We start from the raw sequence: 25422 nt of genomic DNA on the forward strand, positions 1-25422 counted from the left end.
CCATCCCTCCACAACTCACCCCTCCCCAACTCACCCCACAACACATACCAAAACATGCCCCAAAGAGTAGAAAGAAAATACTAAAGGAGGTGAGAGTCTGACATCAAATGCCAGAGTCAGAGAGGGCACCCTTGGGGAAACATGACCCACTCCTCACTTTTCAGACACAGGCAAGTGCCGGGATTTACTCAAGGTCACAGAGTAAGGCAGAGCTGACAGGCACAGGCCTTTTTTTTATCAGTTTCCTAGAGTAGACGGAGAGATTGACTCCTTGGCCCCCTGGAGGAAGAGCTGAGATGAGGTTGAGGTGGGGAACTCCCTGGATGCTAATCTCAACTCAGAGAGGAATGGTTTTTCTCGCTACAGAGAGATATTTCACAACCCAAGAGGCTGCCCAGAGGGTGGAGAGTGGCCTCCTCATTCTGGGGATATATGAGTAGCAAGCAGGTTCTGGGTGTCTCGGCTGAGTCCTCCCTCTCTCATTCAGTAGTCCGGCAATCCTTGGGTGTCTACCAGCCTTTTCTACCCTCCTGCCTGCCCCTCTCCTCTGAACCCCACCTCTCAGCCTAGTTGGCCCAGCTACAGTCTCCTTGGCTGGACCGGGTGGCAGTGGGATTGGCTGGGTAATGCACAGACTGCTGACTTAACCATGTGTCCCTGAGGCCTTGCTACTGGGGATTGGAGGGGCCAGGGCAGTTTGACCAGGACTGAAGAAGGCTGGGCAGGGTTGGAGGGGCATGGGTCAGACCAGGTTATCCTCTGTTCCTGGGGAGAGTGAGCTCAGGCCGAAGGAGGAGAAGAAGGTGACTGGGGGCTCAAAGGAGTGAGAACCTCCTATAGAGGAGCATGGTGTTTGAAGCCCCTAAAATCTGAATTTTAGCAGGAGCTCCTATTTCCTGACTTGCATAGTGGTCAAAGTTACTTCTCCTTCATGGCCCACAGGGAAGGGCTAATAATATCTATTCCCGGCCGGGCGCGGTGGCTCACGCCTGTAATCCCAGCACTTTGGGAGGCCGAGGCGGGTGGATCATGAGATCAAGAGATCGAGACCATCCTGGTCAACATGGTGAAACCCCGTCTCTACTAAAAAATACAAAAAATTAGCTGGGCATGGTGGCTCGTGCCTGTAATCCAGGCTACTCAGGAGGCTGAGGCAGGAGAATTGCCTGAACCCAGGAGGCGGAGGTTGCGGTGAGCCGAGATCGCGCCATTGCACTCCAGCCTGGGAAACAAGAGCGAAACTCCGCCGCAAAAAAAAAAAAAAAAATAAATAAAATAAAATCTATTCCCAAGGGTGGTTTGTGGATTAAAAAAAATAAGTGAAATAACATTGCCCACACATCATAGGTACACCACACATTTTCATTTGTTCCTTCATTCATATATAGGGTCATGCATTTGAGTTGTGGAGTTAGGATGAATGGGATCTAGAGGTAGGTTGGGGTGGGGAAAGGGATGATGCCCCAATACCCAGAACACTGCGAGACGCGCCATAAGGGGGCAGGAGCGGGAGGGGAGCTCAAGCGAGGGATCAGCGTGAAGCCGGAGAAACAACCTACACTTTCCCTGCCAGGAAGGTAGAGCAGCTGCAGGGAAGAGTATAGGTTTGGCAGTGGGAAGTCAAGGGCGTTCCCGTCAAAGCTCCTTTTGTGTGTAAGGCCTAAAGAGGAGCAGTGCGCTTTGCGAAGGTCTGAAAAAGACTAAGGGGATTAGGTAACGACTGAAACGAAGTTTTCCTAACTCCCCGCTTTTTTGAGGATGGGGTGCTGCTTTATCTGTCCAGGACTCCGTGCGTTGGGAAAATCAGACCGCGAGGGGGCGCAAGAGCCGCGTACTCAGGAGCCCGGAGGAAAGGGGCTCCGGGATCCAGGCGGAAAGTCCAGAAGCGCAGCCAGGCGGCGGGGGCAGGTGGGAGGCGTGGCAGCTGGAAGAGTAGGGGTGGGGGCGCGGTCATGAAGGGTGGGACTTTGGGAGCGGCGTTGGGCGGGTTGGAGGCTGATCGGAGCTGGACTGGCGGCATGGAGGAGGGACGGGCGGGACGTTTGGGAGCCAGATGGGGGGGCAAGGGCGTGGCTTCAAGCGAATTCGTCGCAGAGGGCGCGCGGGGAGGGGGGGGGGAGCGACCGGCCCTCTAGTCCGCCCACCGCTCCGAGTCTCCGGCTGTAGCCGAGTCCCACCCCTTTCCCGGCCCAGAGAGTGTGCGTCTGCGTGCACCTGAGTGTCAGTGTGTACGAAAGTTTGTGGGTCCGACGTTGCCATGTTGGAGCCCCTCGGGCAGGAGGTGTTTCCGCGCGGAAGCGGCTGGCCCGCGGTGGGCGCGGCGCCCTGGCTACGAGTCTGCGGAGCTGAGCACGCTCAGCGGATGCGTATATCTCAGCGAGTCCCCGGGGCAGCTCGGCCCGCTGGGCTCCGGAGGGTCGCCCCAGCTTGCAAGTCCTCCAGCAGGCTTTTTCTTCTTCGGCTCCTCCCCGATTCCCTCCCACCAGCGGGTTCCCAGGCTCGCGCACACCCGGAGCCCACCCCCTCTTTTGGGCGCGAGGCCCCGCCCCCCGCCCCCTTTCCTCTGCCGCAAAGTTTATTTGCAACAAAAGGGTGCCAGGAGTGCGCAGCCAAGTGGGAGGGAGCGGGAGCCGGAGCGGGAGAGCGAGGCCGCTAGGCGGGCGGGCGCAGAGTCGAGGAACCGAGCGCTGGGATCCCGCCCAGGCGGAGCCGCGGTGTCCCTGGTCGCTGCGGCCGCGGCGAAGGCTGGGCCTAGGGGTCGGAGCTGAGGCGGGAGGGGCCGCCGGGGATGGAGACGTTGCGGCTGGTGGCCACAGAAACTTGAGCCGCGGCAGGGAAACCTCTGCTCGGGTCTCTGCGCCCTCCTCCCACACCCCCGCGCGCTGCTTTGGGCGCGGGCCGCTGCGCTCCTAAGGAGCGGGGGCGCAGGGGGGGGTTGGCCGCGGCTCCCCGAGGCCAGCCCCCCCGGAGTGAGTGCCGCCACCATGGCGGACGGGGCACCCCGGCCCCAGCTTTACCGCAGCGTCTCGTTCAAGCTGCTGGAGCGCTGGAGCGGCGGCCCCGGGCCAAGGGAGAAGGACACGGACACCCCCGGCTTGCGGCGCCGCGCCTCGTGCCGGCCGACCACGGCTGTGCCGGACCAGCCCTCTCGGCGCGTGTCCAAGCTGGCGTCGGGGCCCCCGGCAGCCCCCGCGCAGCCGCGCCCGCTCCGCAGCCTCTCGCCGTCGGTGCGCCAGCTCTCCCGGCGCTTTGACGCGCCGCGTCTGGACGACGGCTGTGCTGGGGCCCGGGACGGGGGCGTCTTCCCCGGGGCCACGGAAGAAGCGGTCGAGGGCGCCGCTCGAGGGGCCTGGCCCAGCGTCACCGAGATGCGCAAGCTCTTCGGCGGTCCTGGCTCCAGGAGGCCCAGCGCCGACTCTGAGGCCTCGGGAACGCCCAGCCCCGACGGTGCCGCGTGGGAGCCTCTGTCTCGGGAGTCGCGACAGCCACCGACACCACCTCCACGGACATGCTTCCCCTTGGCGGGTCTGCGTTCGGCGCGGCCACTGCCCGGGCCGGGGACCGAAGGGAGGCTACTCCGGCAGCAGCAGCAACAGGAGCGGGCGCAGCGTCCAGCGGATGGTTTACATTCTTGGCATATCTTCTCCCAACCGCAGGCCGGGGCCCGGGCCTCCTGCTCCTCCTCCTCCTCCATCGCCTCCTCCTATCCTGTCAGCCGCAGCCGCGCTGCCAGCTCCAGCGAGGAGGAAGAGGAGGGCCCGCCGCAGCCGCCTGGGGCCCAGAGTCCGGCCTACCACGGCGGCCACTCCTCGGGCAGTGACGACGACCGAGACGGTGAGGGCAGCCACCGCTGGGGAGGGAGGCCGGGGCTCAGGCCTGGAAGCTCCCTATTGGATCAGGACTGCAGGCCTGACAGTGATGGGTTAAATCTGAGCAGCATGGACTCAACAGGGGGAGCCGGGAGCCCCCAACCCCCTACATCTACAAGAGTCCCTAGGGAAGAAGGACTCCGGGAGTGGGGTAGTGGCTCTCCGCCCTACGTCCCAAGTCCCCAGGAGGGACTTCGGCCTACGTCTGACTCTGTGGGAGGAGCTTTCCGCGTGGCCAAGGTGAGCTTTCCCTCATACCTGGTCAGCCCCGCAGGCTCCCGCGGCAGCAGCCGTTATTCCAGCACGGAGACCCTCAAGGATGATGACCTCTGGTCTAGCAGGGGTTCCGGGGGCTGGAGCGTGTGCCGCTCCCCTAGCTTTGGAGCTGGGGAAGGGCTTCTGCGGCCTCAGGCTCGAACTCGTGCCAAGGGACTTGGGGGCACCACTAGGGCATTGAGGGATGGAGGATTTGAGCCGGAAAAGAATCGTCAGCGGAAGTCCCTGTCAAATCCAGATATTGCCTCAGAGACCCTGACGCTTCTCAGTTTCTTGCGCTCAGATCTTTCAGAGCTGAGGGTCCGAAAACCTGGTGGGAGCTCCGGGGACCATGAAAGCAGCCCCCTAGATGGCAGAGACTCAGCATCCGCAGGTGGCCCCGTGGGGCAACTTGGACCCATACCGGTCCCAGCCCCAGCATCACCTGGCACGCGCCCCACACTCAAGGACTTGACAGCCACCCTGCGGAGAGCAAAGTCATTCACCTGCTCCGAGAAGCCCATGGCCCGCCGCCTGCCCCGTGCCAGTGCCCTGAAGCCCAGCTCCTCCGAGCTCCTTCTGGCAGGCTCTGGTGCTGAGGAGGATCCACTGCCCCTCATCATCCAAGACCAGTATGTGCAGGAGGCCCGCCAGGTTTTTGAGAAGATCCGGCGCATGGGTGCCCAGCAGGATGATGGAAGCGATGTCCCCCCTAAAAGCCCTGACTGGTCAGGGGACGTCACCCGAGGACAGCGGTCCCAGGAGGAGCTCTCGGGCCCTGAGTCCAGTCTGACGGATGAGGGCATTGGGGCGGACCCTGAGCCCCTTGTTGCAGCCTTTTGCGGCCTGGGTACCACAGGGATGTGGCGACCCCTTTCCTCATCCTCGGCCCAGACGAACCACCATGGCCCTGGAACTGAGGACAGTCTGGGTGGGTGGGCCCTGGTGTCCCCTGAGACCCCTCCCACACCAGGTGCCCTCCGCCGCCGACGAAAAGTCCCACCTTCAGGTTCTGGTGGGAGTGAATTGAGCAATGGGGAGGCAGGTGAGGCCTACAGGTCCCTGAGTGACCCAATTCCTCAGCGCCACCGGGCTGCCACCTCTGAGGAGCCCACTGGGTTCTCTGTGGACAGCAACCTCCTGGGCTCACTGAGCCCCAAGACAGGGCTCCCTGCAACCTCAGCCATTGATGATGGCTTGACCAGCGGTCACAGTGACTGGTCTGTGGGCAGTGAAGACAGCAAGGGCTATCAGGAGGTTATTCAGAGCATAGTTCAGGGGCCTGGCACCCTGGGGCATGTGGTGGACGACAGGGTTGCTGGCAAAGCCCCCAAGAAGAAATCCCTGAGTGACCCTAGCCGCCGTGGGGAGCTGGCTGGGCCTGGATTTGAGGGCCCTGGAGGGGAGCCCATCCGAGAAGTTGAGCCAGTGCTGCCTCCATCCAGCAGTGAGCCCATCCTTGTGGAGCAGCGGGCAGAGCCAGAACAGCTGGGTGCTGCCAGGAGCCGGGCACAGTCTGAGAGGGCTCTACCCGAGGTTCTGCCTCCCCCCACCGCTGCCCACCGAAACTTTCACTTTGACCCCAAGCTGGCTGACATTCTGTCCCCAAGGCTAATCCGCCGAGGCTCCAAGAAGCGCCCAGCTCGAAGTAGTCACCAGGAGCTTCGGAGAGATGAGGGCAGTCAGGACCAGACTGGTGGCCTGTCTCGGGCCCGGCCTTCCTCCAAACACGTTCGCCACGCCAGTGTGCCCGCCACCTTCATGCCTATTGTGGTGCCTGAGACACCAACTTCTGTCGCCCCCCCTGTGGCTGTGCCAGAGCCCATGGGCTTCCCTGCCCGAGCCCATCCCACGTTGCAGGCACCATCGCTTGAGGACGTCACCAAGCAGTACATGCTGAACCTGCACTCGGGCGAGGTCCCTGCCCCAGTGCCAGTGGACATGCCCTGCTCGCCTCTGGCTGTACCCCCCTCTGCTGAGGCCAAGGCCCCTGAGGCAGCTCGGCCTCCAGATGAGCCTGCCCCTGCCAGCAAGTGCAGCAAGCCACAGGTGGTGAGTCCTTTGTGGGGAACCTTCAGGATGGGGCCAAAGGAGGGCTGTGGACGCCGACTTCACTGGGAGTCTTTTGCATTGTACTCACTGGGTAGGTGCCCAGGTGCTTTTCTGGTCCTGAAACTGCCCATGCAGTTTTAAGAGTGTTAATGACACAGGGTCCTGTCTACTCCAGCCCTGTAGAAGTGTCAGTTTTCTGCTGGTGCTAATGGCAGAGGTGCTCCTCTGCTCCAGGTGTTCTGGGTGGTTCTTATCTTGTCCTTTGGATGTTTCTCAGGGACTGGTTTTGGAGATCCCTGTGTGGGTGCTTGTTGGAGGAATGAGTGTGATGGTATCCAGCACAGGCTCAGTCCTTTCTCTGAGGCTTGCTGCTCTGTTGGCCAGACCTTTGATAGGAAATTTGGCTCAGGGGCTACGGTGGACATGGGTTTGCTCTTCCTCGTGTGGCTTTCCTATGACAGGTCATAACATAGATGTGTTCCTGGACCTGGGAGAATTGCGGAGGTACAAGGCTTTACTTTACGGAGTAGCAGAGGGGGCTCGGGGTTCTTACCGCAGTTCTGTTCTGGCTGTGTGACATTGGCCTCTCTCTGTGACTTAACCTCCCCATCTGTAAAATCAGAGGAGGTGGGTGGACAAGTGGTGCCTTGTTTCCATTCAGCTGGCACTGCGCAGGTTTGGGGGAGCCTATGGGTTTCAGCTGGGGACTCTTGGGGCCTGAGTTCTGCCAGAATCTCTTCACATAAAAGCTTCTAGATGGGGGACTTCTAGGGGAGGATAGAGGTAGGGTGGGGGGGTTGCAGAGGCTGAGCAGCCAGGGCCCTTTGGAGAGGTCAGGGGTGGTTCTGGGCCCCATATTCAGTGCCACCTGTATGGGTCCAGGGCGGGGGGGCAGTCCTTGTTTCCCTATCCTGTCTCCTTGCATCTTTTCCCCACTCTACCCCCTCCCTGGTGACTCTGAGATGTACCCCTTTTCTGCCAGACCCCCGACCCTGGGGGCTCACTCTCCCTGAGACCCTTCCTTCTACTTTCTGGCTTCAGCTATCCCTGGAGTTTAGGCTGTGGATTCAGATGGGATCCAGATGGCATATGCCCTGGCATCTGGGCTGGGAGCTAGATTCCAGGCTCTGGATTCTGGGCTAAGCTCAGGGATGGCCAGCGGTTATTTCATCTGTGGCCTGTACTCCCACTGCGCTCCCTGACTGTGAGAAGCCTGGAAGCTATAAACCCTGGACTGATTTGGTCAGTCCTGTTCCCAGCGCTCTCACAGCCCCTCTGAACTTCTTTTCTCTTTGTTTCTCTCTCCTTGTCTCCAGTTCCCCTTGGTCCTGGCTCTGGAGTTTCTCCTAGAGGCTGTGGAGAGAGTCAGCAGGCAGGGAGTGAGGAGCAGGGGTTTTGAACCTTTCCTTCCTTCTGAGTCCTAGCAAGGGCAGCTCAGGTGCCCCTGAACTCCAGTACTGGTTCTGTCTTTGGAAGGTGGGGGAGGGGAGGGAGAGAGCAGGGCTGGCTCTTGTCAGGGGTCTCCTCCCCGGTCTCCTGTTCCATATAATTATCTTTTGTGGAAGCCTTGAAGGCTCAAATGTGGGAGAGGACAGGAATAAACCATGGGACTCAGTGAGACTGAAGGTGGGTCAGGGGTGCTCCTAAGAAGCGGCTTTGGGACCCAGAGAGGAGGTGGGAAATTACAGAACTGGCCCCACCTCCCTTCACATTCACGTCTACACCCCCTAACCCCTTTCTGGAGCTCTAAGACAGGACAGATGTGCTGTAACATGGGCTTCTCCCTGCCGTGAACAGAGGCCTCTGATCTCCAAGCCTTTGCCCACTCCAGGCCTCTCACTTTTCCAGGCCCAGCTTGATGTCCTCTTAGGGGGAGGGAACTGGTGAGTCTGTCATTAGAAGAGTAGGGTGTTTGCCTTGCTCTTCTAATCGTTACGCGGTCTAGGATCCATCACATCCCGGCTTTGTGCCTCACTTTCCCCTTCCGTAAAATGAGGGTAATGGCTTCTGCCTGGCAGGCTCTCGTATGGTGAGTGGGTGGTGTGATCATTCCCTCCCTGGTAGCAAGAAAAAAGAAAAATGCAGGCTGCACTGCCCAGCTGCTTCTCAGCCACCAGGCTTGGCTTCTGAATACAGGGCTTGGTCCTCCGGGGCCTCAGTATAACCTGGTGGACTGCAGTCGGCTCCAAAAAGATCCATCATCCTCCAATTTCCCACCTCCTCATAAAGCCTGGAAGTTCTCTCATCTGCTAGCTTGAACCCCTCCTGCTGTCCCCTTCCTTCTGGCTCTGGGAAGATGGGGAGCAGCTGTCTATCCACCCACTCCTGGTGGCCTCTGTTGAGGAGACAATGTTCCCTTGTTCCAAGCCTGAGGCTCCAGTCACGCTCCCTGGGCCATGGGTGGAGATGGTGTGATATGGACTCCAGAATAAAAAGAGACGGGAGGAGCTGTCATTCTTTGCTTCTGACAGTCCCTGGGGGCTGAGAGGACCCCCGCCCCTCACCAGACTCTGGGGGAATCCCACACCCTTAGGTCTATATTCACGCTGTATGTGGCGTTGCCCCCTTTGCTGGGAGGTGGGAGGCCTGGTACCAGGCCTTGCTCAGCCTCTGACTCACTCAGACCTGGACAGAGTCATCTTTGGCCCTCAGTTTTCCCATCTTTGGCCCTCAGTACAGTGGGAGGTTAGACTGCCTGGTCTGTGAGGCTCAGAAGGAGGGAGTCTGTGAGGCTCAGAGGAGGGACTCAGCCTATAGGGGGTATCAAGTGAAATGGGAGGAGCCAGAGGTGTGGCTGGAGGGGAGAGGAAGGCAGCTATCTGCAATAGCTGTGTGAACCCAGGAGCACAGGCAGTAAGGGATCGCTCATTTATTCTAGGAACGCGTGTGTATGTGCTGGGAGGTGAGGAGGCAGAACTGTCTGGTCTCCCTGCCCCGCCCCTCCCACACCCTTGTTACCTCCACCGAGGCCCACCGTAGCCTGGTTGGTCAACAACACTTCTTGTGAGGGAGGCTTCCCCCACCCCAGCCCCAAGTGCAGAATCTTGCAGTCCCACCTTCTGCCCTCAGGTCCCTGGTACCTGTTTGACACATGCTACAACTGTAGCCCGAAGCAGGGAGTGACTTGTCTCTCAGCATCATAGGCGGATGACTCACAGAACTTTTTTTTTTTTTTTTTTTTGAGACAGTTTCGCTCTTGTTGCCTGGTATGGGGTGCAATGGCGCAATCTGGACTCACCCTAGCCTCTGCCTCTCGAGTTCAAGTGATTCTCCTGCCTCAGCCTCTCAAGTAGCTGGGATTACAAGGCATGTGCCACCACATCCGGCTAATTTTGTATTTTTAGTAGAGACAGGGTTTCTTCATGTTGGTCAGGCTGGTCTTGAACCCCTGACCTCAGGTGATCCGCCCACCTCAACCTCCCAAAGTGCTGGGATTACAGGCATGAGCCACCTGCGCCCAACAACTCACAAAACTTTAACATATTAGAATAGCAGTAACCATGGCCAACATTTATCAAGTGCTTACTATATGTCAGATACTGTCTGTTTCATTCTTCAACTGTGAAAACTGTTGATATCTTACAGTGCAGACTTAGACCCAAAGATTGTTGAATTCACCCTAAATCCTAGCATATCAATGTCTTAGAGGTGAAGGGACCCAAGGGGATTGGCCTGCCATCTGAGTAGGGGGGACAAGTCAGGGACAGTTGGGGTGTCACCTCCATATCCCCAGCAGCCTGAACACTTTCATAGTTAGTGGTTATTTAATTCACCAGGGCCTGGGGTTGGGATGGGAAGAACTTTGAGACCCAGAAAGGGAGAATGCTAGTTCTAAGGTCACACAGCAAGGCTGGGCAGAGCCAGCCCCAGGCACCAGAACCCTGGCCTTGTTCCTCTCCACTCAGATCTACTCCCTACCTGGCCAGCTCCCTGCCTTACTGGCCAGCTCCCTGCCTTACTGATGAAGGTCTAGCAACAGCTCTTCTAGTCACCCTTCTCTGTCCCCCCTTGGTGGGGAACCCCCAGGGGTAGGGCTTCTTTCCTTCCCCTTCCTGGCTCTTTGTGTGATTTTTCCATGGACTGGTTCTGGGGGGAGGGGAGAAGGCGATTAGGACACTTGGAATTCTGAGCGGTACCAAATATCTATAATTAAATGTCTTGTCACCAACGGGAGGGGGAGGACAGGCAGAAGGGCAGTCCCTTTCCTCTGTTTATTCCACATGTCTCCTCCCAACTCCTTCCTAAGGGCCCTGAGCTCTTGTGGGAAACGCTGTCCAGGAATGAGTCCTCCCCAGCAAGGAAGGGTTGGGGGATGGACTAGAGTTGAGTCTGACATTTTCCAGCCCCACGTTTCCAGGACCAGCTGGGTTTGGGAGGCAGAGAGGCTGTTGCTACTCCTGTCCCCAGCCCCCTCTCTCCATGTAGGGACTTGCCTCTCCTGCTTCCCTCCCTCCCTCCCATCTGTGATCTCTCTGGCTACACATTGCTGCCCCACAGTGGGGTGGAGGCACCCCCAGGCTTTCTGGGAGCTCTGAGACACTCAGAGAGTTTAGGATCTAGAAGCTGACTCAAAGGGGCTTAGGATGTTGAGGGACTAGCCTGGGAACTGGGTGGGGGCTTCCAGAAGAGGCTTTGCCTGAGCTTCACCTTGAACACTGGCAGAGAGGGGCTCCATGAAGAGGGCACAGCTTGAGCAGAGGCTAGGAGATGGAAAGGAATATGGCAGGTTGTATGCAGAAAGAGTTTGTTTCGGAGATTTGGGTTGCCTTTGATAAGGTAACACATTCATCCATTGAACAAATACTGTATGAGCAATGAGACATGTCAGGCACTCCTCTAGGCCTGGGAATACAGCAGCAAACAAAACAAAGGCCTGCCCTTGTAGAGCTTCCAGACGAGGGAGGAGGCCTGTCTGTAAATGGAGACATTCTGTGTCAGGGAGTGGTAGGGGCTGGTAGAAAAATAAAGCAGGATAAGGGAGTAGAGAATGATAAGGTGGGGGTACGTTAGATCAAGAGGCTGGGAATGCCTGTCAGAGGAGGTGACATTTGAGCAGAGGCCTGGAAGAAGTGAGGGAGCAGGTCAGGTGGCTGAGGAGAACAGCATTGTGAACAGAGAGGAACAGCAGGTGCAAAGGCATTGAGGTGTTTGAGAAACAGTCAAGACGACTGTATGGATGGAGCAGAGAAATAGGAGATCAAAGGTGGGTGAGGGTGAGGAAGATCATGTAGACCAATAGGAGGACTTCAGCACATGCTCTAAGTGAGATGGGACAGGCACTGTTGGAAGGTTCTGGTAGAACAGTGGCCTGGTCTTACTTATGTGTTCACAGGTCTGCTCTGGCTGCTCCATGGGGGTAGATTGCAGGGAGTCAGGTGGAGGCTGTGAGGCCAGTCAGAAGGTTACTGGGATAATCTGGACAAGAGATGATGGTGGCTTGGGCCCGGGCAGAGATGGTGGGGTGGTGGGTTTCTGCTGCAGCCCCAGGGGCTTCTCAAGGGCCTGGACCACGACGTTCAAGGTGAACACAGAGCTGTAACTGCTTGCATGGCTGGGCAGTGTGTGAGGGGTCACTTAAGGTGGGGAGGGGGAGTTTGACAAAGTCTCCAGAGTAAATTGGGCTTTGAGCTACATGGCCACCCCTCGAAGACCCACATTGGCTTGGCTGAAAGGCTAGGAGAGTGGAGCCGCCACAGGGCCCCCGTGAGGCAGGTGACAGGGCCATATCCCACTGGTGTCTCCTCTGCAGCCACCACCATGACACCCATCTAGCTCCAGCATGCATGTCTCCTGGGACAGGGAGCTCACGCCTTCCCCAACCCCCAAGGCAGCCCCATCTCTCCCATCTGATCCTCCAGCTAGGTGGGCATTGCCGTGGCTCCAATAGTCTGATAAAGAAGCAGGCCCAGAGTGAGCAGGGTCTGCCCAAGGCCCCAAAGCTCGCGTATGGGATTTGGCTCCAGGTGTCCTGACTCCCAGAGCATACATCGGCCCCACAGAGTTCCCACTAAGCAGAGTTGGCAGGGATGGTGGTGGCAGGGTGGGGGAAGGGGGAGCCCATGTTTCCCAGAAAGGCTTGAAGCCCTGGTGTACTTACTGGGAAATGTGCCCAGGCAGCCTGGCGCCTTGCTGGCAGGCCCTGAAATGGGGGCCCTGGTCCCCTGGGAAGCAGGAGCCTATTGGAGCTGATGTCTCCCCATGGGAGTTGATTCCTTCCCCCCGCCCCAGTGTCCTCCCTTTAATTCTTACCTTCCAGGGTCTCTGGGGCATTCTGGGGATTGGGGGAGACAGATGCAAAGGAAAACTGTCAGGCTGCTGGCTCTGTGCAGCGTGAGCCTCAGTCCATGAGATGCAGGGGTTTGGGGCCCCAACCAGGGTGCCTGAGCACCTGGAGGGACTTCAAGGATCCCACCCTCCAGTAGCTCAAGGGTTCACTAGGGACAGCCTGGTGGATATGTGTATAAATGTATTCACATGGACCTCTGCATGAGGAGTCAGGAGACCTGGGGTCCAGCTTTGCCTCGCCACCATTCTGGTGTGAGGCCTTCAATAAGTTCTGTCCCCTCTCAGAGCCATAGAGCTTTCCATGCTCTTGAGCACCAGGATAAACCTCCTCCCAGGGCTGTTGGGAAAGGACCCAGTCTGAGGAGGATCTCAGCTGCAGAATGCAGTGCTGGCAGGGAGAGACCCACCGCCCCACTAGGCTGCTGAGAAGGCAAGTTCAGAGTGGTGCCGGGACTCAGGCCTGGGTCTGCCGCCAACTTGCTTTCCCCACCACTGGCTTCTGCTCTGGGATCCCCCCACCCCCAGATGGGGTCTTTCTCCACACTTGTGGCAGGCTGTGGTGCTCACTCTGGGGCCTGTCCAGAAGTGTGGTGTTACAGCTGATGGGACAGTAAAACTTCTTCTGGGCCAGGTGTGGTGGCTCACCCCTGTAATCCCAGCACTTTGGGAGGCTGAGGTGAGAGGATTGCATGAGCCCAGGAGTTCGAGACCAGCATGAGCAACACAGGGAGACCTTGTCTCTACTAAAAATGAAAAGCATGTGTGTGGTGCAGATCTGTGGTCCCAGCTACTTGAGAGGCTGAGGTGGGAGGAGGGCTTGAGCCCAGCAGGTTGAGGCTGCAGTGAGCTGTGATTGCCCAACTGCACTCTAGCCTGGGCAACAGTGAGACTGTCTCAAAACAAAAAGCAAAAACCAAACAAACAAAACCTCCTCTGGTTTCTTTCCAGTGGGGCTTGGAGAAGTGGCCAGACAGGAACAGGATGAGAGGGGTGTGCAGAGCGCAACTGAGGTAGGCAGACCTGTGCTGATTGCAGAGGTCTGGGTCAGCCGATGAGTGATGTATTAGTGTCCTGTTGCTGTGGTAGCAAACCACACACATCCAGTGGCTGAAGGCAACACAGATCTCTTACTCTGCAATCTGGAGGTCAGAAGTCTGAAGGATTTCACTGGGCTAAGATCCAGGTGCTGACACGCCTGCCCACATCTGGAGGCCCAGGGAAGATCAACGCCCTTGCCTTTACCAGCCTCTCGTGGCTGCCAGCACTCCTCAGCCTGTGGCCCCTTCCCCCATCTTCCCCAGCATCTTCAAATCTCTTGATTACCCTGTACCTCTTTCCTCCCTCTTTAAGAACCCTTGTGATTCATTGGGCCCACCTGATAATTTGATAATCTTCCCCTCTCAGAATCCTAAGTTACACCTGCAAAGTCCCTGCTGCCAGAAAAGGTAACATTCGCAGGTTCTAGGGATTAGAATGGGGATGTAATGGCAGCAGCATCATTCTGCCTACTGCACAGATAGGCAAAGGATCAGGATGTTGGCTTCTGAGATTTGGAGTCCCCCGCTGGTGCTGCTCCTGGGGCAGAACTTTTGAACTCAGGCCCACTGTATTTAACTTGCCATTTCTTTCCCTTTTCATTTGTCATTCGTTCATTTAGCAGTCAATCATTGAGCCCTGTGTTGGGCAGTGGGGACACACAGGGAAAGCTTGGACACCATCCCTGCTTGCTAGGAGCTTTCACCAAGGGTCCTAGCGCCCTGAGTTGGGTGAGGTCCAGAGGTAGGCAGAGCCTAGGCCTGGTGGGGCAGGGACAGAAGTGCCAATGTGTTCCTGGGGCCAGGCCTGGCTTCCAGAGGTGGCAGGCCCTAGTTTTGCTGACTAGAAGTGGGATGAGGCAGCTCCCAAGAAGGGTGGTTGATCGAAGAGTTTAAAGCCAGGGCAAGGAGGGAAGGTGGGGGCCTAGGGAGGAGGCAGGATCATGTCTCTGCTAGGCTGCCCCAGCTGAGGACAGAACTGAGAGCCCGATGGCAGAAGGAAAGAAGCTCTGTCACCCCATGTGCTGGGAGTTCCACGTAGGGATTGGTGTCCTTGGTGCTGTCTGATCAGAGTACCTGTCAGGTCCCTTCATCCCTGAGAGGCCTAGGGAGGCTTCAGGGAGGTGGCAGGTGGAAGGTGAAGGGTGCTGTCCAGAATGCCTTCTGCCTGCATGCTGGTTTTCAGACCCAGGCAAGTACTTACTTACTCCCCTGTGGCTGTAGTCGATGGGGGTATCCCCTAATTCCACAGAGGATTATTGTTAAGATTATTTTTAATTAAAAAAATTTTTTTTAATTATTTATTTATTTTTTGAGATGGTGTCTTGATCTGTCACCAGGCTGGAGTACAGTGGCGCAACGGCAGCTTACTGCAACCTCCACCTCCCGGGTTCAAGCAATTCCCCTGCCTCAGCCTCCTGAGTAGCCCAGATTACAGGCTCAGGCCACTACTCCCAGCTAACTTTTTGTATTTTAGTAGAGACAGGGTTTCACCATGTTGGCCAGGATGGTCTCGAACTCCTGACCTCATGATTCGTCCTCCTCAGCCTCCCAAAGTGCTGGAATTACAGGTGTGAGCCACCATGCCCAGCCTATTTTTTATTTTTTGAGATAGGGTCTCACTCTGTCATTCAGGCTAGAGTGCAGAGGGTCGATCACAGCTCACTGCAGCCTTGACTTCCTGGACTCAAGCAATCCCTCCCACCTCAACTTCCCAAGGAGCTGGGACCACAGGAGTGCACCATCATGCCTGGCCAATTTTTTTTTTATTTTTAGTAGAGACAAGGCCTCACTATGTTGTCCAGGCTGGTCTCGAACTCCCGAGCACAAGTAATCGTCCTGCCTTGGCCTCTCAAAGTGCTGGGATGACGGACGAGAGCCACTGCGCCCAACGACTGCTGAGATTAAGTGAGAGCATGCCAAGAGGGCTTGGCACACAGTAAGTGCTCAAAAAATGTTAGTTCCTCCCCTCATGACAGATACTAAGGTTTTATGATTCTAAGATTCTTGGCTGCTGGGCATCTCTTTCCAGCTGTGAAGCAGAAGACAAAGCTTGAGACTGGAGGGCAGGTTGGGGCCTGGCTACACCCACATAGAGTCAGTGGCTCCAAGCCTGGTTCTCCAGAGGTGGGGAGGAGGGAGAAACCGGGGCTGGAGGCTGAGCCACATGCCTGCTGTCCTTGCTCCTCTCTCCAGCTCTCACTCTACTTTTGTTGCCACCAGCCCCACCCTGGGACATGTCCAGGATAGCTCAGCACACATGGTGGGGAGAGCAGAGCAAAAGCCCTCTCTGCTCAAAGCCGCCCCTCAGTTGGAAGTGGCCTGTGAGGTGGGGCTCAGGGAGTCAGTGTCTGTGTGCCTGGTGAGCTTTGGGGTCAGACTGATGAGGGTTAAAATCACAACTGATTCTGACTCCCTTTGCTGGGTGATATTAACAAGAGCCATTGGATCCCAACTCTGAGCCTTAGTTTCCTGCTCTGTAAAATGGGGGCACTAAGGAGTTATGAGGGGCAAAGAGAGAAGGCTTGTGGAGTGCTCAGCCCAGGACGCTGGCTCCAGACAGCTCTCAGAAATGTGGCCACTTAGTGTGTGCTTTTGAGATTGTCACTCAAGAGGCAAGAATCCTGTGGTTTCAAGATGAAGGATTCTGGGTTCTTTTCCAAGAGCCCAGACCTCTTAACTTGATTTTATTTGTGATTTTGAGACTGTGACTTCTTGGTTCTGACGTCCTGTGGTCCTGAGACTGGGGTCGGGAGAGGCGTGGCAGGTCAGGGGCCAGTGGGAGTGCAGTGGGAGCAGTGTGATGGAGGGGCCAGCTGAGGGAGCAAACACAAGGTTGGTGTCTGCTTCCTGTTTATTGGTTCCCAGGGGGTGAGCAGGCCCAGCTCCCGTGCAGTGCTGTGGAGCAGGAAGGAGGGGAGGCAGGGTTCCTGGCTGCCAGCCAGCCCCACAGCTGGGCCTCAAGGGACTGCTGGGACCCTACTCCCCAACCCCCTGGACAAACATTCAGTCCTTTCCCAGGACAGGGCACTGGAGGTTAAGGAGCAGATGTGGAAGGGAAGGGGTGGATGGATGGGGAGGGATGCCTTCCCCCAATAAAGGTCCCGATAGCTCCAGCTTTCTTAGCTGCCTGCATTACTGAGGTCTTGCCACAGGTTTCTTGCTATCCCCCATCTTTCCCTGTCTCCCTGGAGTGGGGCCTGGTGATGAGATGTCCAACTTGGCAGGCCAAAAGGGCAGGAGAAAGAAGAAAAGGGCCAGGGACTTTCATGCCAGAACTGTCTACCTGGAAAGACCCTTAGAAACCAGCCATGTTTTCTAGCCTTCCTCACGCCTGCATCATTCAGATGGGGAAACTGAGGCCCAGCAAGGGGCCTTGCCCAAGGCCACACAGTAGTGGACCAGAGCCAGAAATCCTCCCCACACATGTCACCATTGCTCCAGCCTCGCACTGTGGAAGGGGCTGCTGAGAATTCTCAAGAAGAGCAGTGATATGGTTCATCTGACATTTTAGGGAAGTTGTCTGAACCAGGGCAGAAAAGGGAAGCCCCTGTATGTGTCTGACGCCTAGAGGGGCAGGGAGGTCTCAGTTTGACCAGAGCACCTGAGGAGAGGCTCTGTGTGGGCAGGAGCCAGGCTAATAGCCTCAAGTGCTGAGTTACACAGCATGGGCAGAGGGGAACCATGGGAGTGGAAGGGCAGGGAGCACTGCCAGCTTTGCACATCACAGCATCCTCTGGTTGTGAGGTGATGATCTGACTTGAGGGTCCAGGAACGTGAGGTGCCTGAGCTTAGGGAGCATAGGATATGGAGCTGGCAAGGGGAGAACTGACTGGGAAGACAATTTGGAGGTAGAATCTGGGGATCTGAATTTAGGTTCAGGGGCTCTATCAGAAACGGTGTTGGAGGAGCAGAACTCACTTCTCATCTGGGAAGAACTTTCCTCTGCATTCTGAAAGAGTGAGGTGGTTGTGAGCCCTGCCTCTGTGCCCAGTAAGCCTCCGCCTGACCTGAAACCCTCTGCTCCAGTGGAAGTGCCCTGCCACTGAGGGGGGTCCCTGCAGAGCAGCAGAGCTCCAGGCCGCACCTGCAGCCCGGCCCTCCTGGGAGAGGCCTGATGGAGCGAGTGTGGAAGGGAATGAAGAAGCAGGCTTGGGCTGACTTGCTGGCTCTAACCCAAAATAAGTCCCTCTGCCTTGATTTCCCCATTGGTGAAGTCGTCCACAGTCCCAACAGAGCTCTAGAATATGCAGCTTTCAGGAACTGGGGGAGAGGAACTGGTTGGTCCACAGGCAGGCATTCTTGCCAGCAGCCCTCGTGGCCGGTCCTGTAGTCAGAGACAAAGAATCTTGTGATATTTGTACCCAAGATCCTGAGACCAGTGCTATTCTGCAGCCCCGCAGACCTGGAGGCCTTCCTGAGGAAGAGGAGGGCCACAGTGTAGGGAGAGGAGTGCCTCCTGAGGGGGGCCTGAGCAGAGCCTGCTTTCCCCATCAGATGCCTGTGCACTCTGGGAGCTCCTGCTGCTCCTGGGCCCCTCCTCCCCTCCAGCCTGGACCCGCCACTTCCAGGCTTCTCCCCAAGGCCAGCGGGGGCGTTGCCTGGGGCGGGTGAGGAATTTCCGAAAGATGGCTAAATTCAGCCCCAGCTAAAAATAGTACCGGGCCTGGCCCCAAGGCTGGTGGAGGAGTAGGAGAAGGCGGGCTGGCCTGCTCCATCTCATCACCTGGACGCAGGCCTGGGTAGTGGAGGGCCTCTGCTGGCCTCCTGGGCAATGCGTCTGTCTTTGTTCCAGCCACTCGCACCAGGCTTTCCTCTGACAGGGGCTTCTTGCTTTCTTCTCTCTTCCCGTCCTTTGCCCTGCTCTCCTCCCTGGGTCTTGCCCCTCTGCCTGTCTCTCGTCTCCTCTGACCGTCTGTGTCACCCTGCCTCCCTTTAGAGAGCCAGACAGAGACCCCTGGCCAGGGAGTGGCCTTTGGAAAAGGGCCGTGTAGGGCGGAGCCCCCTCCGCTTCCCAGCCCATATGTCCAGAACTACCTCTGTCCCAGGATAAGCTGTGATTGCAGCTCCTCTCTGCTTCGGGGGTAATAGACCTTTAAGGCTCTGGGGTGTGGAGATGTGGGTGGGAGCCCCCAGTTCGCGCTGTGACCCAATGCTTGGCTCTGGTCAGGTGGATCCACCCATGCCAAGCCCTCCTGTTCCTGGCACAAGGTGGAGCCTCAGCACACATTTATTAAATAAATAATGTGGGGGAGGCTGGAGGAGGACAGCTGAGCCCTGCCCTGGGGGAGTGCCCAGGCTCCCCTCAGCTCCCCTCCCCACCCATGCCTATGCCTAGCCCAGTGTTTCTGCTGCCCTGCGGACCAGGCAGGTGGAAGCTGGCAGATGGGCAAAGGGTGCTGTCCCAAGTCGGCACTGATTGGGGGTGGGTTGGAAGCAGACATGGGCCCAGAGAGGGTGAGGGTGCTTAGCTCAGATCACAGAGCTTAGAAAGAGGTGGTATTCCAACCAGGACAGTCTCACTGGGTGGAGTTCAGACTCAGATGGTCTGACTCGAACCCGTGCCTAGGCCCCTGCCTTTCAGGCCTGCCTGAGTGGGGGGCAGGGCCATCACCAAGGTGGGCATAGGAGGAAAGGCTGGATTTTGCTTTGGACATAGTGATACTACTGGATTCGCAGTCGATAGTCTGAGTCCCAGGAACCAGCACATAGTAGTTGCTCAGTAAATATTAGTTGAATGGCTCAGTTCCACTTGAGGGGCCCTATGGGGAGTGGGAGGAGGTGACAGGCACAGAAGGAATGAGTGTTTCCTCCTTTCATGGGCCCTGAGACCCTTCTCTTGGTGCTGGAAAGCAGCTGAGGTGGGTGTTGGGCTTTCTGCTGGCAGAGATAACTCAGCCCAGGAGTTTGGGAAGGTACAGAGATGGGCCACAGGCAGGGAGGGGAAGGGGAGACAGGCAGTGTGGCGCAGTCCCATCTGTAGTATCTGGAAAGCAGATCTCTTGGGCCATGGCCGGCGTGACTCAAATGAAGACCAAAAAAACCTTCCATATTTGGACAAAGAGCCCAGAGAGGCCCAGACCCGCAGCCAGCCCAAGGCTCCCCAACCCCCAGCCTCCTGCCCTGACTCCCTCTGGGCCCCTAGCCCTGAGCCCTGTCCCATGAGTTTAACGCTTGGGCCTCAGTCATCAGGTCGCGTCCTGTGTGGCCAGGCCTGGGCTGTGGGTGCTGGGGAAGAAATTTTCTTGCAGGGCTGGGCCTTGTGCTTGCGCTGGAAATGTAGAGAGGAGCCCTGGGGAAGCCTGCAGGCTGGAGGTGGACACACTGAAACCAACAATTCCCACACTGTGGGGTAAGCTGACAGCAAACCCACACCCATCTCAACACAGGCAGACTCTGAGGAGCACAGCATATAGGCATTGTACACACACACACACACACACACACACACACACACACACACACACACTTTTCAATCTGTGCAGCTATCAGGAGTGAGGACTGAGCCTGAGACCTTCCCTGGAGCAACCTTTGATGACAGCAACGTTGGAGTCAATTGGGGCAGCCAGATGTTAACAAGTAATATAAACAGGCATTATCCATCTGGAGAGATGTGAACAGAGCAATTTGCTCCTGTACCACCCTCTGAGTGTCCAGCAAGGGGTGCGGCTGGGCAGTGGATGCCAGAGCCCGGTGAGTGGGGAGAGGGCTTAGGCCTTTTCCTGCCTGGGATCAGACGTTGCTCCCATGGGGACGCCCAGCCATTTGACTGAGAACTGGTGTGTTCACCGTCATTGTAGATTGACTGAGTGCTGACTGCACAGCTGCTCCTAACTTTTCTAACAAGTTCTGGATAATTAACTCTGAAGTAAGCTCTGAGTGGTGGGTTGGGGGAACCCAGGGGAACCTTTAAAATTCAATTGCACTTTGGCCCACTGGTACCTGTATATGCAGGGTTAGCATGGGGGCTGCAGGGTGAAGGAGAAGGGGTTCCTGAGAACTGGGGGTCAGAGGAGGCCAAAAAGGGTGAGGGCAGGGGAGGCTAACTTAGGGCGGTGGCTGGAATATTGAAGGACTAGTGGGGCCTTGACAGGCAGAAATGAGCCAGGGCCCTTCAGGCAGAGAGAACTGCTAAGGTAGAGGCCTGTGATGGAGTAGTCCTGGTGTGTCTGGGTTACCATGAAAGCTCCCTGGTTCTCGAGAGGTCAGGTGGGCCCTGGAGCGTCCTAAAGGCCAGACCTCAAAGCCTGGGCTTGATCCTAGAGTGGTAATTTCCAAGCTTTTAAAAATAGTGAAACTTGGCTGGGTGTGGTGGCTCACACCTGTAATCCCAGCAATTGGGAGGCCGAGGCAGGCAGATCACCTAAGGTCGGGAGTTCAAGACTAGCCTGGTCAACGTGGTGAAACCCCGACTGTACTAAAAATACAAAAATTAGCTGGGCAGCTACTCGGGAGGCTGAGGCAGGAGAATCACTTGAACCCAGGAGGTGGAGGTTGCAGTGCACTGAGATCGCACCATTGCGCTCTAGCCTGGGCACCAAGAATAAAACTCCATCTCAAAAAAATTAAGTAAATAAATAAAATAAAAATAGTGGAACCTTTTCTTCTGGAGGAATCTTGACACAGAAGTATAAAGCAGGCTGATCTCATTGATTTAAGTGAAAGTAGGGGCATGTCTGCCCCCTGGAGCTCATCTTCATGTACTTCCATGGAGCCCCCAGGGACTTAGTCAGGAAATCTCTGTTGTGGGCAGAGGGAAGCCCTTCCTGTTGGGAAGTGTTAGAGTGGGACAAGCTTCTCCCTTCAGCGTCTCTGCAGGCTCAGAAGGGCAACCAGCCAGGCTCCCTGGGCAGGGGCAAACTCTGTCGGGGGCCAGGTCTCCAGAAGCAACCAGGCTGATGGAGCACACTGCCCATCCTTGGTGCTCCTAAGAGCAGGCAGCACCCTCCACCTGGGACCTGGAGCTGGCTGGATCACAGTTGATCAGGAGCACAACCTGTTGGAGTGGTGGGAAGATCCTGCCTGCCCACCGCTGCCACCTGGAAGGACACAGGTCCTTTGGAGGGAGGTAGGAGCTGACAACCAGCTATGCTCCCAGAATGTGCACCCTGTCTCAGCCCAGCTCAGTCACACTGACAGGGAACAGGCAGGAGCACATTCCTTAGAAGCCCAGGAGTCCTTCTGACTCCTGTAGGGTGAGTGAGTTAGGTTAGAATCAGGAATGAGTTCCCTAGAGTTTGGAGTGTGTAAAAGGAAGAGTGTGAACAAGTGTTGGCGGGAGAAAGACTGAGCTCTGAGGCTGGCAGGTCTAAGGCCCTGCAGGACCTAGGCCTTGCCCTGCTTGTTACCAGCCTGCCTGGCCCACCATACAGCCTAGGCTCCCACTTCTTTGGCCACCAAAAATATAGGATGAGTAGGAAATTGCCAAACATAAACATAGGAAGCTCCACCTGGTAGAGACCAGCATATGCAAAGGCCTAGGGCATAAGAATGTGATGGGCTGGAGGAACTGCTATGGCCAGAACATGGTGCAGCCAGAGCGTGGTAATGGTGGGGAAATTTGATGCCGGTGGGTCAGCAAGGGCCTGCTCATTGAGGTGTCTGGGTACAAGTACTTGATCTTATATCCAGCTGAGTTGGTATAATGGTGAGAATAGACTGAGGCCAGATGGCTTTGGTTCAAATCCTGCTCTTCCTCTTAACTTTGTGGGTAGTCCTGGGTAATTATTCATGGTAAAAGCTAAGTACTAACAAGTTAGTACTTAGCCCCTCTGTGGCTCAGTGTATGCACCTGTAAAATGGAGATGATGATGGTGGCACCTATTATAGAGTTATTGTGAGAATTTAAGGTGATAATGTCTGTGGTGGCTGGGCTGGACCACAGGCCACTGGGGATTAGTGGGAAGCCATGAAACAAGTTGGAAGGGAGGGAGGGAGCTGACCTAGCTGGCTGAGGAAGAGCCTCAGGGATGGAGAGAAGGGGATGGGGTCACTGAGAGTAGCTTAGATGGTCTTCCTTGGTAGGGGGATGAGCTGAGTTCCCTGAGGGAGGCTTGGAGTTCCCCACGGGCAGTTTCCAAAGGAAAGGAGTGGGGCTGTGCAGGAGGGATGGGACTCTGTGGGCTGGGGGCTTTGCGGGATTTTTGCTAGCAGAAATCCCCACCCTGTTTTAAACTTGCCCATCACCGACTCTGGAGCAGCTGGTCTGTGTTCCTCGCCATACAGATGGGGGCCCAGAGAGGGACAGGATTGCCAGTCACCCAGTGACTTCTGACCCCAGGGCCTTTCTCCAGGCTGGGTATTCATTTTGAAGCTCAAAGCCCAGCGCTGAGGTTGCTCTACCTAAGGCAGGGGTGGGGGGTTTGACTTGAAGGAGGAATTGGACAGTTCTCTGCAGAAAGGGCGCTGGAATGCTAGACCCCTCTCTGAATGTGAGGTGGGCAGGGAGGGCTTCCTGGAGGAACACCACATGTGAGACTGGAACCGTCCCAGAGGAGACCAATGTGGAAATGGAAGAGGGAAAGCAAAGACGAAGCCTCCAAACTTGGGGCCCCAAGGCAGTGCCCCATGTTCTTCTGTGGAGTCTTCGTTCAATGGGAACCACCTTGGAAACTGGTCCTGTATGTAGGCTGGGAACACAGGCGGTGCCCCACCTTGAGGAGGCAGACACAGACTCAGACAGGAGCATCAGGCCTGTGTCATCAGGGCATGGTCCTGGGGCAGAGGTACTCTGAGGCGAGGGGAGCCCAGAAGGTCTAGGAGAGAGAGTCCTAGAGGGAGCCGGGAGAGGCAGGATGGAGAAGGAAGATGAGGGGTGCAAAAGCTGTTCAGAGATGAGAAATGAGGCTGGAGTGGGCAGCAGGGGCCTGATTACAAGGTGGATTTAAAAAAAAATTAAATCTATATATTTAATATTTTGAATCGATGATATATTCACATGGTTAGGAAAATTCCAAAAGGATAGAAAGTCTCCTTCCCACCTGGCTGCCTATTTTCTACCCTGCCTGACCCCAGGCACCCAGCTAATAGTGTCTTTGTGAATCCTTCTATCTGCAAACACTAACAAATTCATCATCTATTCCCTTCTTCCACACGATGGTAGCACATCACTCTGCCCCTTTGCCCCTAGCTCATTACCCTTAATATCATTTGCAGGTCTTGCCCTATTGGTACTTTGAGAGCTTCCATATTGTTTTTTGTTTTTTGTGTTTTGTGTTTTTTTTTGTTTTGTTTTGTTTTTGTTTTTTTTTTTTTTTTTGAGACAGAGTCTCATTCTGTCACCCAGGCTGGAGTGCAATGGCATGATCTCAACTCACTGCAACCTCCATCTCCCGGGTTCAAGCGATTCTCCTGCTTCAGCCTCCTGAGTAGCTGGGATTACAGGTGTGCGCCACCATGCCTAGCTAATTTTTTTTTTTTTTTTTTTTTGAGACGGAGTTTCGCTCTTGTTACCCAGGCTGGAGTGCAATGGCGCGATCTTGGCTCACGGCAACCTCCGCCTCCCAGGTTCAGGCAATTCTCCTGCCTCAGCCTCCTGAGTAGCTGGGATTACAGGCATGCGCCACCATGCCCAGCTAATGTTTTGTATTTTTAGTAGAGACGGGGTTTCACCATGTTGACCAGGATGGTCTCGATCTCTTGACCTTGTGATCCACCCGCCTCGGACTCCCAAAGTGCTGGGATTACAGGCGTGAGCCACCGCGCCCGGCCTAATTTTGGTATTTTTAGTAGAGATGGGGTTTCACCATGTTGGCCAGGCTGGTCCCAAACTCCTACCCTCAGGTGATCCACCTGCTTCAGCCTCCCAAAGTGCTGGGATTACAGGCCTGAGCCACCGCGCCCCGCCTCATATTCTTTTTTGTACTGTATGGTGTACCATCGTGCAGAATACCAAACTGTATGCAACCACTTCTTGATGGATATTTAGGCTTTTTTCAGTCTTTTGCTGTTACAAACAGTGCTGCAGTGAACAAGCATGTTCGTAGGTCATTTCTTAGGAGTGGAATTGCTGGGATAGAGGGTAAACGTGATTCTCATTTTGCTGCTGTCCATGGGGTTCCACCATCAGCAGTAGGTACGAGGCCCATTTCCCTGCAATCCCGCCAACTCAGACCTTTGGATATTTCCCCAATCTGATAGGTCTCAGTGTGTTTTAATTTGTATTTATCTTATGAGTAAGATTGAGCATCTTTTTCTGTCTCCAAGAGACATGTGGATTCCTGTTGCTGTAAATGGCTTTGTCTATTTTTCTGTTGGTTTGTTGGCCTTTTGTTTTCATCAGTTTCTAGGAACCTTTTAAATATTAGCCAAGTTAGTTCTTTGTCTGGCATATGAGTTGCAAATATTTTTTCCTGATTTGTCACTTGACTTTTGACTTTGTTTATATTTTTACCATGCAGAAGGTTTTGTTGTTATGTGGTCTAATTTATCAAGCTTTTATTTTATAGCTTCTGGATTTGGAGTCATAGTTAGAAAGGCCTTTCCCACTCCAAGGTTATAAAGCAATTCTCTCCTATTTTTTCTCTGGCGTCTGAAGTTTTCTTGTTCTGTTTTACATTTAAATCTTTGATCTGTTTGGAATTTATCCTGGTGTGTAGTGTGAGTTATGGCTGCAACTCTGTTTTTTTCCCTGATGGTTGGTTTTAAGGTAAGGAATGGCTTGGTCAGAATTGGTGTATCTTTCTAGGGTGGGTGTGAAGGTCAGCTGAGGGGATCGAGGCTGTGGCTGTTGAGGGGCAGTGACAGAGAGATGAACAGAAGGGCCTGGAGTGGCACCAGAGAACTTGCTGGGCACTGGAAGGTGGCACAACATTCTCATAATCCTCGTCTGTGCTGTGTGACTTTGGGCAAGTCCCATCCCCTCTCTGGGCCTAAAGTGTCATAGCTGGAAGAGGCCCTGGACATCACCCTGATCTCAGGGCTGACTG

At 55.7% G+C, this 25422-nt stretch overlaps 1 protein-coding gene and 1 long non-coding RNA gene across 4 annotated transcripts in view; one reads left to right on the top strand and one right to left on the bottom strand.

Annotated features, from left to right (window-relative positions):
- Positions 1–1341: 1341 nt before the first annotated feature.
- LOC116537037 lies at positions 1342–2456 on the bottom strand. Its single transcript, XR_004262927.1, has 2 exons — positions 2215–2456; positions 1342–1924 (listed from the first exon to the last, which is right to left on the bottom strand). It is a non-coding gene; the product is annotated as an uncharacterized LOC116537037 (long non-coding RNA).
- Positions 2457–2638: 182 nt separating this feature from the next.
- ARHGEF17 (Rho guanine nucleotide exchange factor 17) overlaps positions 2639–25422 on the top strand; it is a 61209-nt gene continuing 38425 nt past the window's right edge. For 2 of the 3 annotated variants that reach the window (XM_032258996.1, XM_032258997.1), the window contains exon 1: positions 2640–6176. In XM_032258996.1, coding sequence (XP_032114887.1) covers positions 2985–6176 — 3192 coding nt within the window. In that variant the 5' untranslated portion in view covers positions 2640–2984. Of the gene's footprint in view, positions 6177–25422 lie in introns of all 3 variants that reach the window. The other variant, XM_032258998.1, reaches the window with a different exon arrangement.

The sequence above is a fragment of the Sapajus apella genome, unplaced genomic scaffold (assembly GCF_009761245.1).
Source record: "Sapajus apella isolate SASKATOON/1434 unplaced genomic scaffold, GSC_monkey_1.0 scaffold106, whole genome shotgun sequence".
Taxonomy (NCBI): domain Eukaryota; kingdom Metazoa; phylum Chordata; class Mammalia; order Primates; family Cebidae; genus Sapajus; species Sapajus apella.